Here is a 20,497-nt window from a genome sequence, read left to right on the forward strand (position 1 = left end):
GCTGGCCAGGTGACAACCCCAACATAACACAGTTCTCTCTCGCAATCCAACTTGGGTGAGGCTTTGGCCTGGCCTGCTTTTCGCATCTGGATTGAATTAGACATTCCGGCTTCTGGCTGGCTGGAGTTCTGTCCCTCCCTCCCCCCATTTCTGCCCCAACCATCGCCTGAGTGAGCGTGAAATCCAAGAGGGAAAGAGGGAAAAGAAGGAGAGAGAGAGATCCAGTACGTTCTTGAGTTCATTGGGTGGGAGATTCGGGATAACTGACCTCTCGCCCTCTTCCAGCAACGCCGGTTTCATTTGTACGCCAAGTCCCAGCTGGAAAGAGACAGCGCCATGGAGATTTGGCCTCTGATGCAGCTGCTGCTCTTGGGGTTGCTGCTGGGGGCGGCTCAGGGACAGAGGGATGAGCTCAGCTCTGAGGAGGAAAGAAGAGCCCTGATGCTGAAGGTGAGAAACTCTCCACCCCATCTCCTAACGCACAGACAAATACAGGGGCAGCATAGACAGTGGTCTGGGCCAATACAATTTGCCAGGGGACTCCAGGTTGGGGGGGGAGAGAGGCAGCTGCCATGATGGAAACAGCGTGTGAGTGCAAACCATACATTTAAACCACACAACCCCTCAAAGAATCCTGGGAACTGTAGTTTACAGAGCTACAGTTCCCAGCACCTTTAACAAATTACAGTCCTCAGGATTGCTTGTGGGGAAGGGATGTATGATAATTATAAAAAGGTAAAGGGACTCCTGACCATTAGGTCCAGTCATGGCCGACTCTGGGGTTGCGGCGCGCATCTCACTTTATTGGCCGAGGGAGCCGGAGTACAGCTTCCAGGTCATGTGGCCAGCATGACTAAGCCACTTCTGGCGAACCAGAGCAGCGCACGGAAACGCCGTTTACCTTCCCACCAGAGTGGTACCTATTTATCTACTTGCACTTCGACGTGCTTTTGAACTGCTAGGTTGGCAGGAGCAGGGACCGAACAATGGGAGCTCACCCTGTCGCGGGGATTTGAATCGCCAACCTTCTGATCGGCAAGTCCTAGGCTCTGTGGTGTAACCCACAGTGCCACCCGCATCCCTATGATATGTATAGGGTTGCCATATGCCTGGTTTTTCTCGAACATGTCTGGGATTCCAAGGTTGAAATTACCATCCGGGGGGATTTTATAAAAATCGGAAAAATGTCTGGGTTTTCGCAAACAGGGGAGAAAAAGCTCAAAAACATTTTGTGTGTTTCCCCCAAAAATCTCAACAACTTTTGGGGTGATTTCCCCCAAAAAACCTCAACAATTGTTTGTGTCCTTATTTTTTTACTTCTTGAAATATGGCAACCCTAGATACATACAGATCCTATGTTGCTTCCAGAATGTCCGGCCTGCCCTTATCCAAGATGCAAACGTTTCCCAGAATCCATTAGGCATCACCAAAAGGATACGGGGGGTTCTCATGCCCTGCTCCCCACTGCAATCTGTCAAACAATCAATTTATGGCTTTGCTTCAGGCAGCAAAATGTGTTGGACTGGGAAATGAACAAAGGAAAGTGAAGCCCTGTGTAGACATTAAGGCTTCATGCACACCAAATGTTTAACCCCCCCGCCCAAGAATCCTGAGACCTGTAGTTTGTTAAGGGTGCTGAAAATTGTAGCTCTGTGGGCGGGGGGTAAAACTACAGTTCCCAGGATTCTTTGGGTGGATGAAGGAAACATGCCTTTTGGTATATGGTGCGTATGCAGCCCCAGTGAACACATATGGGATGGAGTGAGACCCACCATCAACCTCGCTCTCAACTGCTATGTGGGAATGCTACATTCAGACATGAGGATTATTGCATTCATTTCCCTGGTTGTCTCCAAGAATCTGTTGTTACACCATTCTGGAAACTGCAGCTCTGTGAGGGGGAATAGGGGCCTCCTAAAAACTCGCAGCACCCTTAACAAACTACAGCTCCCAGAATTCTTTGGGGGACCGAAGAGGACAGGCTTTCACAAAACTTGCATATGCTAATTTATATGTCTAGATGCAAATAATTACTGTAATTGAAATAAAAATACAGTCCACCTTGTCGTCGTGGGGAAAACTGTGGCCAAGTGACCACTGTGCCTTCTAGGTCTGCTGTCAGTGATAACAGACCCAACCAGTGTCCCTATTTTCCAGGGACTGTCCTGGACTAACAGAAGCTGCCCTGGTTTCTGATTTGATTCTGGAACGTCCCACTTTTCCTTAGGACACCCCTATTTCCCCTTACGTTGGAGGGTAGGGAGTTATGTGACACCCCCCCCAAGCCAATGAGATAAGAAACTGTACAACCATTAGAAGACATCTGAAGACGGCCCTGTATAGAGAAGTTTTTTTAAAAAAAAGTTTAATGTTTTATTATGTTTTTATATATGTTGGAAGCCGCCCAGAGTGGCTGGGGCAACCCAGTCAGATGGACAGGGTATAGATAATAAAATTATCTTTACCTAGATAATAAAATTATTGTTATTATGGAATAGGATGTCCCTATTTTCATCAGAGAAATGTTGGAGGGTATCTGATAACAGTTGACGGGCAAACTTCAAGGCCACTGCTGCACAGTTCTTTATCCTTATACCGGACCCGACAGTCCTTCAAACAGAGGACAGTTTTAAAAGAGACAGTTCTCTGACAGATTTCAAATAGAGGTCTGCCCTCTGTAAAATTGGACACGTGGCCACTCCAGTTGCGTAATGTTTAGACGCCTGCTCTGTGTTTTTTTCTTAGACATACTAGGATCTGGGGCAGTTCCAGCCTCCAACCCAAACATATTACTTAAGACACTCTCTCTCTCTCTCTCTCTCTCTCTCTCTCTCTCTCTCTCTCTCTCTCTCTCTCTCTCTCTCTTTTTCCAAGCTAGACCTGCTCAGACAGCCAGGAAAAAAATCCGGTAGGTCTGACTGTACATGCATGTTCCTACTCAAGTAATTTATACAAAACTCTTCGTTTGCCCTGAACGCCTCTCTTGGGTCCCTGATCTGAATAATCTTACAGCTTGGATTCTGTCCTCTCCCATCCAGCCCTACAGCCATTGAACTCAGTCTGCTCTCACCACACGGACTCTTCTTTCCTTTTTGCAGAGGAGTTGAGGCCTCTGTCTTACACGCATCTGAAATTTGTGCGCTTAACAGGCCCTGGGAAATCCAGGGCAGGATGATAGGAACAGGATGACCTCACCTGTGCTGTGATGTCGAAACAAAAAACACAAAAAACCCACACTCGGTGTTTGCATGCTTTTTCCTTCTTAAAGGGATGTTTCGATTTGAGCAAGGCTTTGTGTTTTGCTTGATTGCCAGCTGACCAGATGCCATCGAGCTGCTGCGTTCTTGTGGCTGAGGTCTGGAACAAAGCCTGGATTTCTGAATCCTCTTGGACGCTAAAACATGGAACTCTTTTAGAAGCAGCAACCAAGTTTTGGGACTTGGCTTAGCATCTTCCGTGGATGGCCAAGTCAAAGCTTAGTGATTATCTAGTGTGCATTTGCGATCTCACTGTTTGCGCTGCCTGTTTCCGTCTGTTTCTGTTACTTAATATCTTGACAAACATAACTGTTTAAGCATCTCTAAAGCAGGAGTTCCCAAACTTTACTGGGCCAAGGGTCCATAAAATTATCCCAGCACCCCCTACCCTATAAAAAGCATTATTCAGAAAAGCAGTATGCGTGATTCATTAAGGAAGATAATCAGAGAATCGTAGAATTGTAGAGGTGGAAGGGACCACAAGGATCATCTAGTCCAACCTCCTACAATGCAGAAATATTTTGCCCGATGTGGGGCTCAAGAGATTAACTCTGAGATTAGCAGTCCCATGCTCCACCGACTGAGCTTTCTGAAACTGAAAACCGCAACAATTAATTGCACATTTATTCAAACTCCAATCAAAAGTATTTAATTTAATTAATTTAACAAAACTTGGTCAAGCGATACCAGCTTTTCAAGGACTGATATAGCCATTTACACCCCCAGCATCCTCCTGGGGGTCCAGACAAGGGTCCAGTACTGTTGACACTAGCAGTGGCTCTTCAGGATTTCAGAAAGGGAACATTCCTAGTCACACCTGGAGATCTTGGGGAATTAATTGAACCAGGGACATTTCGCATGTCTTTTCTCTGAGCAATAGCCCTTTCCTACTTGTTACCTCCCAACCTGACTGTAGCCTATCTGCCTCCAGCTTTGCTGTCAGCCTGGGGCTGCAAAAATCTGCAAGAGGTGGCCAGTGGCTTGCATTCTACAGGGTTATCATGCAGGCTTGTACTACTAGATCCATGTTTCTCAAACGTGGGGCCCCAGCAGTTGTTGGAAGTTCTGATTTGATCCCAGAACGTCCTGGTTTTCCTTAGGACGTCCATATTTTCATTGGAGCAATCATAGAATTGTAGAGTTGGAAGGGACCCCAAGGGACATCGAGTCCAAACCACTGCAATGCAGGAATAATGTTGGGGGGTAAGGAGTTATGCAAACCCTGAGCCAAGGAGATAAGTAACTACGGTATACAGCCTTTAGAAGACACCTGAAGGCAAGAGACCTGTATAGGGAAGTTTTTTTTTAATGTTTCGTGTTTCATTACATTTTTAAATATGTTGGAGGCCACCCAGAGAGACTGGGGCAACCCAAACAGATGGGTGGAGTATTAATAATAATAATAATAATAATAATAATAATAATAATAATTTTTCATTGGAAAAATGTTTGAGGGTGTGCAAACACCCCTTTCTGTCTTCCATTCTGGTAGGCAAAGCAGAGCTCAGACAAAAACACTTGTTTAGTCGTGTCTTCGTGACCCCCTGGACCAGAGCACACCAGGCACTCCTGTCTTCCACTGCCTCCCGCGGTTTGGTTAAACTCATGTTGGTAGCTTCAAGAACACTGTCCAACCATCTCGTCCTCTGTTGTCCCCTTCTCCTTGTGGCCTCAATCTTTCCCAGCATCAGGGTCTTTTCCAGGGAGTCTTGTCTTCTCATGAGGTGTCCAAAGTATTGGAGCCTCAGCTTCAGGATCTGTCCTTCCAGTGAGCACTCAGGGCTGATTTCCTTCAGAATGGATAGGCTTGATCTTCTTGCAGCCCATGGGACTTTCAAGAATCTCCTCCAGCACCATAATTCAAAAGCATCAATTCTTTGGCGATCAGCCTTCTTTATGGTCCAGCTCTCACTTCCATACAGCACTACTTGGAAAACCATAGCTTTAACTATACGGACCTTTGTCGGCAAGGTGATGTCTCTGCTTTTTAAGATGCTGTCTAGGTTTGTCATCGCTTTGCTCCCAAGAAGCAAGCATCTTTTAATTTCGTGACTGCTGTCACCATCAGCGGTAATCATAGAACCCAAGAAAGTAAAATCTCTCACTGCCTTCATTTCTTCCCCTTCTATTTGCCAGGAGGTGATGGGACCAGTGGCCATGATCTTAGTTTTCTGATGTTGAGCTTCAGACCATATTTTGCGCTCTCCTCTTTCACCCTCATTAAAAGGTTCTTTAATTCCTCCTCACTTTCTGCCATCAAGGTCGTGTCATCTGCATATCTGAGGTTGTTAATGTTTCTTCCGGCAATCTTAATTCCGTCTTGGGTTTCATCCAGTCCAGCCTTTCACATGATGAATTCTGCATATAAGTTAAATAAGTGGGGAGACAATATACAGCCTTGTTGTACTCCTTTCCCAATTTTGAACCAATCAGTTGTTCCAGGTGCAAATCAATCAGAACTGGTGAGGGGTGTGGCTTGGGAGGGTGTATGGCTTTGGAAGAGTCCAGAGGAGCTAGGCAGAGAGACCTGGAGGGCAGCATTTGTTCTCCCATCCCTGAGCCTGAGGACGCCTGTTCCTATTTAACCCTCCTCATCTATCCTCCCCTTTTCCCAGCACCTGCAAGAGGTTCTGGAGCTCTCAGAAACAACCGGAGAGGAGGCTGCACAGGAGATCACCCTAACTGAGGTGGGGGACCCAGCTGGCAAGGAGATCTTAGACGAAAATGCAGAGGAGGAGGAACCCGTAGAAGAGCCTCCACGTACCACACAGCTGTCACCAACCACAGCACCCCCGGCTCAGCAGGAGGAAGAGGATGACTTCACCTATGTGTGTGAGTAACGCAAAGCACTCAGGTCCCCGTTCCTTTTAAAAAGGTGATCTTCCCCGCCTTGCAGTTTCACAACCCCAGTTAACATAATGAGAATCCTCTTCTAGCTGGCTTTGAAGGGAGATTTGTTAAAAGAATGGAAGATAGATCTATCGATTTCTGCTAGCCGTGATGGAGCCCTCCAGGCTTGGGAGCAATGTATGGTAGTTCTCTTTGGGCCCCATCTGCACTACAGATTTAAAGTTTTATTATGTTTTTAGTTTTATTATGTTTGTATATGTGCTGGAAGCTGCCCAGGGTGGCTGGGGAAACCCAGCCAGGTAGGTGGAGTATTGCTGTTGTTGCTGCAGTATCATGCCACTTTAAACAGCCATGGCTTCCTCCGAAGGCAGTCCCACAATTGCACCTCCCCTCGAAATTCCCTGCTCTTGGTCTAGACCAGAGTTTCCCAAACTTGGGTCTACAGCTTTTTTTGGACTACAATTGCCATCATCCTTGACCGCTGGTCCTGCTTAAACAGCTCAGGATCGTGATACCTCAAGGACTGCCTGTCTCCATATGAACTTAGCCAGATCCTGATATCATCCTTGAGGCCCTTCTAAGTGTGCCTCCTCCACGAGTGGTCCAGAGCTTGGCAACACGAGAACGGGGCCTTCTCTGCAGTGGCTCCTTGCTTGTGGAATGCTGTCTCCTGGGAGGTTCTCCTGGCGCCTTCATTATACATCTTTAGGCACACCAGGCGAAAACGTTCCTCTTCAACCAGGCCTTTGGCTGATTGATCTGATGTGTTGTGGAAGGGGCATTTTTGGATTGTGTTTGTTCTTCTTTTTATGACGTATTTTGTGTTTATTATATTGCAAATTTATGTTGTGAACCACCCTGAGATCTACGAGTAGCATACAAATTTAACAAACAAACAAACAAACAAACAAACAAACAAGGTGATCTGTGGATGTTGTTAGACTATAACTCCCATAATCTTTTACCGGTTCCATGCTGGCTGGGGCTGATGGGCTCCGCATTGTCTATCCTCGTAGCCTTCACAGCTCCTTTACAGCTCATAGGCTCTCTATTTTTAATAGGATTGTTTGTTGTTTGTTTGTTTGTTTGGAATCTCTCTGGAGTCGTTGGGCTTACTCTAGGGAGGCCCAAGTTCGAATCCCAGCTCAGCCATGAGCCGATTTGAAAACTGCTATTGTGGCCTCCCTTAGCAGTCGTTCTGAGCAAGCTCAACATACCCTGTTTCTCGAGCCTTCCCTCGCCTGTCGTCCCATGCTGCCAAATGATGTATCTTCCACTCTTTTCTGAAGCCACTGCTTTCTGCTTGTCCTCAGGCACAGAAGCCAATTACATCTAACTCCAATCAATTCCTAACATAAATCCTGATTTCTTGGGTCTTGGCTGGAAGCAACAGTAAACCCTACCCATCAACGACTTCCTTTCACTTTATAAAAACCTCCGCTTTTGGCTGGAGAAGGAGGGGGGGGAAATCACCCTTTGCTGCACTGCCAGGAATACCCCCAACCTCTCTAGAATTCTAATATTCACAATGGCAATCAAAAGTTTAGGCACAGTGGTAAGAGCACTCTCTCCTGCCAGCAAGCATCCCACAGGGAAGTAAGTGCTAAGATTATTTATTTATTTGAAGTATTTTTATCCTGCTCTCCAAGCCAAAAAAGAGTCCCAGAGCAACTAACGTAAGATCTGTTAAGACAAGGCAGTCTTCTGCCAGCTGAGTTTACAAGAGACATGACACAAAAGGAAAAAGGGATGGTGAGGGGAGAGGAAAACAAGCGCGCTCCGTTTTTAAGGCACCCGTTGACCAGGCTGCATAGTGGTTGTCATACTGACCAGTTGCAATGGAAAGAATTCAGGGACAGGAGGAGCCAAAGGGAGCTGTCAGCTGAGACAGTGGGGTGGTCCTGCTTCCTGTCTCTCCTCTTCCTCCTGCAGCCAGATGGAATGGCTGCTACGAAATGATTGAGAGGAGACCCATGGAGCTGGGATCTCAATAGAGCTGATGGCACGAGCCCATCGGTTTTGCATTGCTGGATTCAGACCAGCATTTGGTGTCCTGCAAAAACCACTAGCCAGTTGCCTCTGGCAGTTAACCAGAATAGCATAGTGGCAGATAGCATTCCTTTGGGAATTAAAAGTATACGGCCTAGTGAGACAGACTGTTTGTCTATCTAGTCCAGTACTGTATTCACTTACAGGCAGCAGCAGTGCAAGGTCTAAGAAAGTAAAAAATAAATAAAAAATCCTGCTCATCACCTGTTACCTGAGATCTTTTTAACTGGTTACGAAATGTTGTGCATATCCCTGATGTCAAGTGCAGATGGCAAGTGCCTAGAATTTTGGCACTGGGCACTGGACACTTCTAAAGACAGACCTACAGTTCACATATGAACAAAACTCTGAAGACGGTTTCGTACAGGGAAAAACAGCTTCACGAGGGAGGGAGGTTGGAGTGGGGCAGAATTCTTTTGCTCTATGGTGCCCTTACCCCAAACCATTCTTACACATGAGGGGCTCCCAAGCCCTTGCAAATACGTGTTGTGGTGAAAGGGTTAATCACTCTCCACTTCCCCACCCTAAATCATCTCTCTCTCCCTCCTTACTCATCTCTGAAGCTTTTCCCTAGAAGAAACAAGGTTTATGTTGCACACGTAATTCAGAGCGACAGTTCTCCTTCCTTAAAATTCAGAGCGACAGCTATCCTTCACATCACAAATAATTGGCTGTTGTAACTTTCGCTTGAAGCGTAGCATCGTTGGTACTCCTTTAGGGCCAAAGTACCCAGGATGGAAAGCTGAGTGTAACTTTGCCCTGGCATTTTTTAAAAGGAAAAGCACACAGGGGAGTCTGGAATCTTGAGCAAAAGAAGTGTGTGTGTGTGTGTGTGTGTGTATGTGTGTGTGTGTGTAGAGGGGAGCAGAGAGGGCAAAGGAGACTTCCCAACTATTTTCCCTCAGTCTGCATCTCTGCTCAAAAATTCCCTCCCCAGTTGCTCCTCTCCTGATTTCGATTTAAAAAAAAATATGTCTGGAGGGGAAAGGGTTAAGCACCCCCCCATTTCCTGCTGAAGAGTCCAATCTTCCTGCCAGCTCTTTTCATTTATAACACTTACACACACACCACCACCACCAGGATAAAATTGCACACCTTGGTTGGTGTGCCATGTTTCATTTGGCCTTTGTTCTGGAAAAGGATTCTGGGAAAGCGCAATACTGGGGCTGGGGTGGGGGATCACCCAGCTACCTAGCACTGAGGTTCACAGAAATCTGATGTGGATTTTTCCATCCTTGGAAACACAACATTTTTTTCTCAGCATTAGGAGAGAAATTAGGATGGGGTGGGAAACCCTGCCACAGTCAGTTCCATTGCTGGCGAGCTGTAGCTGTGAAAGCCATTGAGACTTAGTGGCTGAAATGAAAGTTACCATATAAGTAAAACGTTCAAAGAAAGGAGACTGCGAATGATCACAGATGGTTTAAAAATAAAAATACAGAAGGCGCATCTTGGCTCTTTGTTCCCACTTCAATCGCACTTGGCTCAAGTCGAGCTAACTTGAGTTAAGCAGTTTCCTTCAACCATCAAGTAATCCAGGAATGCTTTTAACAAATAAATAAAAGCGGCAGCTGAAGATGAATAAGGACTATATTTAGCACACTGGAGCACTCCCCAGATATTATCTTAACAACCCTGCAAGGTAGGTTAGCATGATTATCCCCTATATTAAAAATGGGAGACAAAAAACTGGGTAGCAGGGAAGGAATCCTTTATATATTTAGGGGTTTTTTGTACACGTTTTGATTTTTCAGTTCAAGCTGTGATGGGGTGGGGTGGGTAACAGTGGGGGACATAGTCTGTAGGGCAAATGGGGCACTGTCCCACCAACCACAGCCACCCACCACCTGGCTGCCTTTTTGCATAGATAAGAAATAATAATAATAATAATAATAATAATAATAATAATAATAATAATAATTTTTTTATTTATACCCCGCCCTCCCCAGCCAAGGCTGGGCTCAGCGCGGCTAACAACCAATAATAAAAACAAGTTGCAATACTACTTAAAAAAACTAGGTTAAATACAACATTAAAAGATTAAAATGCAGCCTCATCACAGGAGGAGAAAGGAAAAAAGAAAGAGGGGGAGGGAATCAAATTGACTCCAAGCCAAAGCCAGAACCAGTCCAGGGAGGGGCACTGTTTGTCAACCTACTTCTCCGAAACTGGAATTAGCTCTGTGTACTGTTGGGCTCCCTGAGTTCTGCCCTATCGTCCCAATGAGGACTAGCCGCTAAGGGTGGTGGAAGATAGGATGAAATCCCCCACTGCTTGACCAACGTGGCCATGTGTGTCCTACTTTACAGAGTCCTGTGTTGATAAGCCTGTCAGAGTACACGTCTCCATAGGAAGGTCTGTCCAGTCCAAGCCTGATGTAAAGGGAAAGAACCCTTAAAAGAAAGGAGACTGAGAGGGACATTGAGTTTGTCTATCAACAGTTAACAACTGGGCAACAGGCAGAACAGGTCCACAGGTCAGCTGGTCCCTGTCTTCCCCATTGATCTTTCCCTTTAAAGTGTAGGAAATATTCCTAAATTTGCGCATGGCCAGCTAAGCCAGGTGGGGTTACCAGATGAGGCTTTCCCTGCATGCCAGGACAGACTCTAGCAGATTGAGTGGGTGACACCAATCGTGGGTCCGATGGTTAAGAAGGTGGTTTCTGCACGTTCTGCAGAGGGAAGTGAAGGGCAGATGGGGCTCATCCACCTGGAAAGGGAGCCCATCTAGGAGAAGGTAAAACTCTGATCCCAAACCTCCGCTGTCTTGAGGGATGTATTTGGCAGCCCCACACAAGGTCTGAGGGACAGTGGACTGGCCCCCTGCTGAAAAAGTTTGCTGACCCTTGGTCTTTCCATTGCAAGCACCCCTTTTCACAGGAAGGATTTTCTGCCAGAGGAGGAAAGGGTTAAACCCCTCTCTGCCTGCCTGCCCTGATTGGCCTTTCCCCTTGATGCAATTTGCATTTTCTGAAAATTTGCACATGAAATGCAAAGGCATCTTTTAATGGCTGTGTCTAGTGTGCTGCCTCACACACATCAAACATACCCCTTTCTTGCCTGTGGTGTTGGCTGCCCTGATGAGTTCTTCCTTCCAATTGCCCCACATGCACACAGAGCCTATTCAAGGCCAGACACCCCTTGCCAGTTGACCACAACCACCTATATCCCTCCTGCATCACCCACAGACCACCCTCTCTTATCTGTCTCTTGCACAGAGAGGCTTATGCAGATGTGCTTGCACGCCCCCCCATAACCTAATCCTTAGAAGCTACCCAGTCTGCTCATTCCATTCCTTAGCTGAGCTGAACTGCCTGCATTTATAATTTGACCACAGCAAGAAACATGGCCCCATGATGTGATAATTTACTGTTTGTGTAGGGAGCAAAGCCGTGTTCTTAGCAGTAGGTAATTTTCTTTTAAAGAAACTCAACATAGGCAGTAAAGGCAGTCTCCAACTCAGAACAGTTTCTAACTTAGAATCCATACATTTCTCTGATGAAAAGTGGGACGTCCTAAGGAAAAGTGGGACATTCCGGGATCAAATCAGAAACTGGGATGGCTTCTGTAAATCCGGCACTGTCCCTGGAAAATAGGGACATTAGGAGGGTTTGGCCTCTATAGAGAGGGTCTTACTTAAGAGAATGGTTATTGACATCCCTCTTGTTGGGGAGACAATAGAAGAGTGGGCCTTGTTTGGGGTGAAAGGGGCAAAGTCAAACTGTTGGAGAGTTACAGCGCCTGCTGTGGCTGTGGAGACAGATATTGGAGAGATGTTTTATTGCAGGTGGGGCAAACAAAGGCATCTGTTTTTGCTGCTACAGGGGCATCATGGTAAGGTTTGGTCATTGCTGTGGGTCAGCCAGACAAAGGACGCTAATGGGAAATTTGGCTGCTCATTGTCTTGGAAAGCACCTTGGCTTGAACATACCTCCAAGTGATAAAGAGCCTCAGACTGCATTACCACCTCCTTAAGAGTGTGTGCAAGGAGAATAGCAGAGAGATTGCATTGGATTTTCACTTTGCTAAGAGTCAATTTGGATTTCAGGGAACTGGTTGCTGGGTTGCAGTGAAAGTGTCTTTCCTTAGCAGTGCAGTGTGAACAGCCTCGCAACTGCCAGGAGTTTGCGCTGCCTATCGACAGACCCATTCTCTGGTTACAGTCTCTTCTCTAGCTGCTGCGAAACCCATGCGTGTAGCTGCTATGAAAAAGGAAAGAAGGAAGGAAGGAAGAAAGGAAGGAAGGAGCAAACTCAGTGCTGGAGATCATTAGGGAAAGATAAAAAAATAAAGCTGCCAGTATCATATTGCCTTTACACAAATTGATCATGCAACTACGCTTGGAATAATGTGTCTAGTCTTGGTTAAGGTAAAGGTAAAGGGACCCCTGACCATTAGGTCCAGTCGTGACCGACTCTGGGGTTGCAGCGCTCATCTCGCTTTATTGGCCGAGGGAGCCGGCGTACACCTTCCGGGTCATGTGGCCAGCATGACTAAGCCGCTTCTGGCGAACCAGAGCAGCGCACGGAAACGCCGTTTACCTTCCCGCCGGAGCGGTACCTATTTATCTACTTGCACTTTGACGTCCTTTCAAACTGCTAGGTTGGCAGGAGCAGGGACCGAGCAATGGGAGCTCACCCCGGCACACGGATTCAAACCGCCGACCTTCTGATCGGCACGTCCTAGGCTCTGTGGTTTAACCCACAGTGCCACCTGCGTCCCAACCCAGTCTTGGTTGCTGCACCTCAAAAAGGATATTGTAGAGTTATAGAAGGTGCAGAAGAGGACAATCGAGCAGGGGCAAACGAAGGTGCTGTGACACCTGGGGTGGGGCATCGCTATGTAGGGCACATGTGTGGCGTTGCTACGTACGATGCTTGCGCTGTACGTAGCAACGCCGCACTTGCCGCCGCCACTTCAGCGCCGTATGGACGATGCCGATATCCTCTGCTTGCGGCTGTAGCGGCGACGGAGGGATCCCACTCCCGTCCGTATGGCGCTCGAGTGGCACCAGCGGCAAACCGCTATGTACAGCGCATGTGTGGCCTTGCTACGTACAGCACATGCGTTCAAATCTGCTCGGGCCACCGTGGCCAGGCTGGGGCGGCAGGGCAAGCACCCTGTGGGGTGCTGCCTTGTCACCCTCCCAGATGTGGAACCCAGGAACGCATCGCCCCCCCCCCGTTGCGACGCCACTGTAATCGAGATGACCTGGAGGCTGGAGCATCTTGCCTATATGAGGAAAGGCGACAGCATTTTAAGCATTTTTGCGGTTGTGTAGAGAAGAGATGAGCAGAACTGTGGAAGGCATGTTGAATTTTTCACCTTGCAGATTTCAACATTGAGGGGTGCTAAAAAATTATAACATGACTTGGGAATCCAAAAGTTATCTTGCTTAAATTTATATATCATTTTGCTTAGTACATAAAATGTTTGTAAAACTGCATAGAAATAATTATAAATGATTGCTAAGTATTTGTAGTTATATGGTATATGAATATTATTATAGAATCATTATTTAGCATTACTTGACATTTACCGGAGGTAACATTAAAATTTTCCAGAAGAGAGTTTACGTGCTTCTTCATCAAACGTAGACTTACAAAGCTAAATGTTGTGCAGTCACAAAAAATAATAGATTTGAATTCCTCAGACCCAAAAACATATTTTTAACACCCCTCCATGAAGAAATTTGCAAAAGTTAAGCTTCGCCCCCTAAAATGACACACCCCAGATGTATATCATTATGCAAGGTTTAGATTCTTGAATTGCAGGGCATTGGACTAGGTGACACTTTGGGGCCCTTTCAACTTGCAATTCTATAATTCTGTGTGGAGAAAGTGAATAGGGAATAGTTTTCATCTCATAATATTAGACCCCAATGACATCTAATGAAGTTGAGGAGATTCAGGACAAAAACAAGGAGGAATTTCTTTACACGATAAACTATGGAATTCAGTCTCAGAAGTTGTAATGACTTCTTAGATTACATTAAAGAGGGATAAAACAAATTCATGGAGAATCAATGGCCTTTAGTCATGACAGCATCATATGCTACTTTCAGAAGCAGAGGTCATGCTCCTTTAAATGCCGTCCGCTGAGGATTTACCATGGGAGAGAGGCCTGTTGCTCTAGTGTGCTGTTTATGGGCTTCCCATGGACATCTGGCTGGCAACTGTGAGAGCAGGTGGCCAGTGTGAAACATGGACAACTTATAAATGCCATCTCCAACTCCTCAAAAGATTCCGTCAACGGCGTCTCCAAACAATTTTACACATCACGTGGGAAGACAGGCGAACTAATGCCAGTGTACTGGAAGAAGCAAAGATCACCAGTGTCGACGCTATGATTCTTGGTACCAGTACTAAAAATCTTCGCAACACAACATCTGCTTTGTTGGACTGGTCACGTTGTTCAGATGCCTGATTATCATCTTCCAAAACAACTACTCAATTCAGAACTTAGAAATGGCAAGTGTAGTGCTGGTGGTCAACAAAAGAGGTTTAAAGACTCTCAAGGCAAATCTAAAAAAATGTAGTATGCACACTGACAGCTGGGCAACACTGGCCTGCGAGCGCTCCAGTTGGAGAACAGCCTTTACCAAAGGTGCCATGGGCTTTGAAGACACTTGAACTCAGGATGAAAGGGAGAAACCTGCTAAGAGGAAGGCACGCTTGGCAAACCCTCACCATGATCAAATCCCGCCCGGAAACCTATGTCTCCACTGTGGAAGGATGTGTGGATCCAGAATTGGCCTCCACAGTCGCTTGCGGACTCCCTGTTAAGATTGTGTTATTGGATGACAATCTTACTTGGCTACGAGTGATTGCCAAAGAAGAGTGGTTAGAGTGTTGGACTAGGCCCCAGAAGACTAGGGTTCAAATCTCCACATGGCCTTGAAGCTCATTGGGTGATGTGTTGTTGTTTTTAATTATTTATCATTTTCATTTTACAATAAGAATAGTAATCCAAATACCAAGTGCACATTTAATTTCGACTTCCCTCTGTCCTTTCCATGGTTCACTTCATTATTTTCTTTTCCACTATGTATTCTAATTGATCTCTATCTTTTCATTTTCTATATCCGCATAGTTATTACTGCTGAATTTACTCCGTTTAACAGTACTCCGTTACTGTTAACCTTTTAATATGCTTATAATTTTGCAAATAATCTCCAAAACATTCCTAATCTTCTTTAAATATCTCATTTGGGTGGTGTCTAATTTACCTCATAGAGTTATTCTGGGGATAAAATGTGGTGACCAGAATCATGTATACCGCTTGAGCTTCTTGGGAGGAAAGGTGGGATATAAATAAAATAAAATAAGCAGAACATTGGAATTTATGGGCTGGGGCGGGGAACCTGTGGCCTTCCAGAGGTCGCTAGGTTACAGCTCCCATCATCCTAGGCCATTGGCCATGCTGCCCAGGGCTGATGGGAGTTGGAGTCCAACAGCATCTTAGAGAGACAGTTTCCCCACCTGTGAGATTATATCCTAACAAGAGCATTCCTCCTGTTCAGGGGTTTTTTTCCCCAGTTGAAACTTGCCGGAACAGTCAGGTGGGAACCATTGCCATTATAAGAGAACAAGGGAGGCGTTCATGGTGGGTTCCATATAGCACTGTACCTGTTCCTCTGCTTCCAGACCCTTAAAATTTGCCTTTGTTTCTCCTCTTCTTCTTCCTCCTTCCTTGTTGTCCAAGCAGTCTCCCGCCTGAACAGCCTGGATGCAGCCGTCCACCGCCTCAATGTGCAGTTCCACCTCATGGACGTGAAGGTCTCCCAGTTCTCTCAAGGCCTGGCTGAACTGAAGGGGAGCGTGACAGAGGCTCACGAGTCGCTCGACTCCTTGAAAGAAGTCGCCACGCGCAACCAGAAAGAGCTCGGAAAAATTGATGGTGAGGACAGGGGCAGGGAGGCAATGCACATTGGGAGTGGTTAGGAAATCAGGGAACAGCCCTATACTGTCATTGATTCCATTCCCTGCAATGCAGGAATCTTTTGCCTAACGTGGTCCTCAAACCCACGACCCTGAGATTAAGAGTCTCGTGTTCTACAGACTCAGCTATCCCTCCAGTAAAGTGTTTTTTGGTTTTGTTTTAAAGACAAAAAGGACCAGGAAGGCCAGCCACAGATCTCCAGCATCATGTCTGCTTCTGGCCCTCAGCCTGCAAGGGCAGGAAGTGGCTAAAGGGCAATAACAGGCAGAGCCCTTGGAAATGCAAAGCCATGTTGAGAGCTGGACCGAGCGCCTGAGGCCGCCAGTAGCCAAATCCCTCCTTTAGCTCAAAAAGCTGTCGTTCTTTTAGTGTCAAGATTGTGTGGGGTGTGTGTGTGTGTGTGTCAGAGAGTCAGGATTTCATATGCTGCTCAGGGCTGATGGAGCATAAGGATCAAAGCAGAGGTTATTCAGGGACAGAGGGGGATTGTTCGAATCCAGCACACGAAGTTCGGGTTGAGATGTGAGGGTGGAGGGGTTTCTCTCTCTTTATATCTCTATATAATTTATTATTCTTATTTTTCAAACGTTTTCAAATTGACCTTCAAATGAAACACACTATTTCCCACCCTCAGCTCTGCAGTGTTTTTACTCAAACCTTTTCTACTGCATTAGATCTTTATCTATCACAAATTTTCTCTGTTCTAATTATTTTTGTCCTTTTCCCTCCTGCCCGTGATTTCATTTGACTGTAATATTTTTTTTAAAAAAATAGGCCACGAAAGGCCTCCATTCTTCAGGATGGAGGCGTTTCTCAAGGCCATTCACCCTCTGTTGCCCCCATGTGTCAAAGTTCAGACTGCAGGCTCCTTGGGGCAGAGACCTATCTCCTTGCATTCCACTTGATGGAATCGCAAGGCGTAGGTAGCAGCAGTTGCCGTTGTGACCATGACACTCTCTGCCCTATCCCAAGGTTGCTTGCGAGGCCGCCGGACCCACGGCAAATGCTTCCTGGTCTTCAAGAACTTCGAAGTCTACGACGCAGCGCAAAAACTGTGTGAGCTCAGGGGAGGGAACCTGGCCATGCCAGCAGACGCCACCGAGCTGGCTTTCCTGCGCCGCTACCTCTACGACGCCTTCCAGCCTAACAACTGGCCTGTCTGGGTGGGCATCAACGACCGGCGCTCAGAAGGGCTGTGGCTCTTCGAGAACGGTCAGCGTGTGTCCGTCTTCGACTGGTACCGCGACTTCCTGGTGACTCAACCCAACGGCGGCGCCCGGGAGAACTGCGTGTCCCTCAGCTCAGACGACGGAAAATGGTGGGACAATGACTGCGAGCGGCGGATGTATTACGTCTGCGAGTACCGCCTCTAGAGGGGGCGGCTGTCTCAGGTCCAGTCCCAGGTGCGCATGGTCGCCATAGGTATCCTTCCGCTTACAGTGCAATGGTTAGCATGTCTGGGCTATGTGGGGCTACAACCTCTGGAAGGCAGTGTGCCCTGTCCCATTTTTTGCACCCCCAACCTTTCCCCAAGGCAAGCACCACTCTTACTGGTGGCCCTGTTAGCCAAAACATCCCACATTTCATAGCCCCCCCCCCACCATAATAAAAAGCACCTTGCCCCCTCAGAGAGGAGGAAATGCTATGTCTTGCAAACAGGAATTTCCATGTCCCCAGTGTCCCACCCACCCCAGAAAAATAGGTGCCAGAACTCACCATGAACACTTCCCTTGTTCTCTTAAAATGGCAATGGAGAGGTGCACAGGTTCCGGCTGACAAAAATGCCCTGCATGTCCCAGAGTTTTGCTTTTTCTACTGCATGGCGATTCGGCAATTGTAATTCTAACAGGATCTCTTGGGTACTAAAATGTTTTTAAGGGGCCTGGCGTGCATCTCAAAGTGAGGGTGGGGATTTTTTTGTTGTTGGAATTGTGGCTCTGTTCCCGAAATCTGTTCATGGGCCTAGTCAGAATCTAGCAGATTCAGAATGAAATGTCTCAACAACAGTTGTTTTTCGTGACCTTCTTTTGACCCAATTGTTCAGAAATCTTTCTACAATTTCTACTTTTAGTTACGTATTTTATTTACTTACCCCACTGGCTACGCTCATAAGCCTGCTGCACACGTAAGACTATTCAGTTCCAGGTCGAGAAGCCATCGTGACTGGGGAAAACGCAGCTGTCTCTCTTTCCACTCTGAGGGTCAAACTAAACATGGCGTTTGTCACGCAGTGTGGCCTTGGTGGCTTGGCCAATTTTTCCGTGACAAATAATTGGTGCAGTGGAGTCAGTGGCAGTGAACTGATGAGGGCAGTGGTAGTCAACTCTCTGCTCCCTCGAATGGATCGGGCCCTCTTGGGCCTTCTCTTGAGTGAAAGAAAAGTTCCCATTTGACCAGAAGAGCAGTCCTAAGAGGAGTGTGTGCTCAATACCTTCCCAGGCCTGAACCGCATCCCTTCAAGCTACAATGAGGAGTGGGAACTTTGGATACAAAATGGCTGCTTCAGAATTAAACAGGCTTGCACAAATTCATTCACAGCTTGTCTTGACGGCTCCTCTGCATCAGCCCCTTTTTGAGCCCCCTCATAAATTCCTCAGCACGGCAAACCTTTATTCTGAAGCAATTATATTCATATATTTAAAGCATCAGGGACAGCAGACCTACCCTATATAGGCAAAAATACTGACGGGTGACCAACTTGCTTTCAAATTCTCTGCTTCCCTCTGCACACCAGACCTCTTGTGCAGCACCATCTTAAGGACATTTACTCAGAAGTAAGCCCCACCAAGTTCAACGGGTCACAGTGCCTAGCAAGTGAGTTTTAGGCCTAAGTGAGTTTAGGCTCAAGTGTCTTATCGCCCTATGTTGCTGGCCAGCTCTATATGAGGGAGCTGGGCCTTCCTTTCTCCCCCCACTGAAGGACGTTTAGCAAGACATGAAGATGAAATTCCTTACCGTGTGCCCTTTTCCCTCACCAGGGCCTATAAGCTGTCGCTGAATGCACTTTAGGAGCTCAAAGGGGGGAATGCTAAAAACCTGAGGGCTCTGGCACCTGCAAAGTGTGGGCAGATGAGGGGAAAGCAGAGACACCACATGAGAGAAGTTATAGGACTGAACTGTGGAGTCAGATGGCAATTTAATTTCACTGTTGTCAGTGGAGTTTTTCTCTTGTATGTAGCTCCCTTCAGCTCCCTTATACTGTCCCACTTTCTAGGGCGGCCTCCACCAAAAGGTGCCTTGAGATGATCACTGGTTAGCTCAGTTGGTTAGAGCGTGGTGCTGACAGAACGTCAAGGTTGCATGTTCGATCCCCCCACGGGACAGCTGCATATTCTTGCATTGCAGGGGATTATAGAATCGTAGAGTTGGAAGGGACCCTGAGAATAATTTTTTCCCAACCCCCTACAATGCAGGAATAGGCAGCTGTCCTTTACAGAGATCAAAGCTGCAGCCTTGGTGTTATCAGCACTCTAACAACTGAGCTACCCAGACAGGGTTGGACTAGATGATCCTCACGGTCCTTTCCATGATTCAATCACTACAACTCCCATCAGCTCCAGGGAGCAGTGCTAATCCAAAATATCTGGAAGGCCCCAGTTGGTGAAGGCTGCCGCTGCCATAGGGCATGAACCTGCTGCCTTGGGGTAAATCTCTTCAGCTGCTTCTCCCCCCCCTCCTGTTCACCCTTCTTAAGAAAACCAGAAGCACCCCTTTAAAATAAAGCATACTTTTATTTTCTTGTTGAAGCACCGATTTCAATTTTTGAAAAACACACACAAAAGAAAACAGGTTCCAATACTGAACGGGGAGCAGGGGGGGGGGGAAGATTAAAAAAATGAAATCCAAGCGTTGTTCCTCCAAGCTGCCTCCACCCCGCCCCCAAATGTGGGGGTGACATTAAGGGGAGGGGGCAGGAAAGAGAAAAGACATGCATTCATGTTTTCAGCTTTGTTCCTCCATGTTCTGGAGAGACACATTTCAGCCACATGCAAACTGGACTAGGGGTGTATGTAACGAACTTGGGGGGGGGGGAAGAGTAGAAAGGAATGGGATAATACTTTCTTTGGTTTATTATGCTAACTGACTGCTTGCCCCAGAAGGGTGGGTGGTAGACCAGAGGCGGGGCATCTCTGATCCCAAAGAGGGGAGGGCCAGTGTCCTCTAAACACCCTCTTTTTTCTTTACTCTGTTTTTGAGTCTTTCTAATCTGTGCCTGGGACCCCCACCCCACCCCACGGAGGAGAAAAGAAGGCAGATGCAATCACATGATTTCAGGTGCAAAGGGAGATTGCTCAGGGCCTGAAGGGATTTCCCAGACACAATTTTCTCCATGCCGCCACCCTGCCCAATATCCTAGAAAAAGGAAATGAAAGGGGGCAGATGAGCTTGTTTTCTGATTAG

General features: G+C 46.8%; 1 protein-coding gene across 1 annotated transcript; it reads left to right on the forward strand.

The window, feature by feature from the left end:
* The first annotated feature begins 93 nt into the window (after positions 1–93).
* On the forward strand, positions 94–19,842 carry CLEC11A (C-type lectin domain containing 11A). Its single transcript, XM_083583492.1, has 4 exons — positions 94–450; positions 5,873–6,089; positions 15,863–16,054; positions 17,069–19,842. Exons 1-4 carry the CDS (start codon positions 337–339, stop codon positions 17,467–17,469), a joined length of 924 nt encoding a protein of 307 aa, XP_083439618.1. The 5' UTR covers positions 94–336; the 3' UTR covers positions 17,470–19,842.
* Positions 19,843–20,497: the final 655 nt, after the last annotated feature.

This window comes from Podarcis filfolensis (assembly GCF_964270895.1).
Source record: "Podarcis filfolensis genome assembly, chromosome: 13".
Taxonomy (NCBI): Eukaryota; Metazoa; Chordata; class Lepidosauria; order Squamata; family Lacertidae; genus Podarcis; species Podarcis filfolensis.

Coding starts and splice junctions, on each gene's coding strand:
- CLEC11A (XM_083583492.1), top strand. CDS start 337: ATGGAGATTTGGCCTCTGATGCAGCTGCTGCTCTTGGGGTTGCTGCTG. Junction 451..5,872: donor GAAGAGCCCTGATGCTGAAG/GTGAGAAACTCT, acceptor CCCTTTTCCCAG/CACCTGCAAGAGGTTCTGGA. Junction 6,090..15,862: donor GGATGACTTCACCTATGTGT/GTGAGTAACGCA, acceptor TTGTCCAAGCAG/TCTCCCGCCTGAACAGCCTG.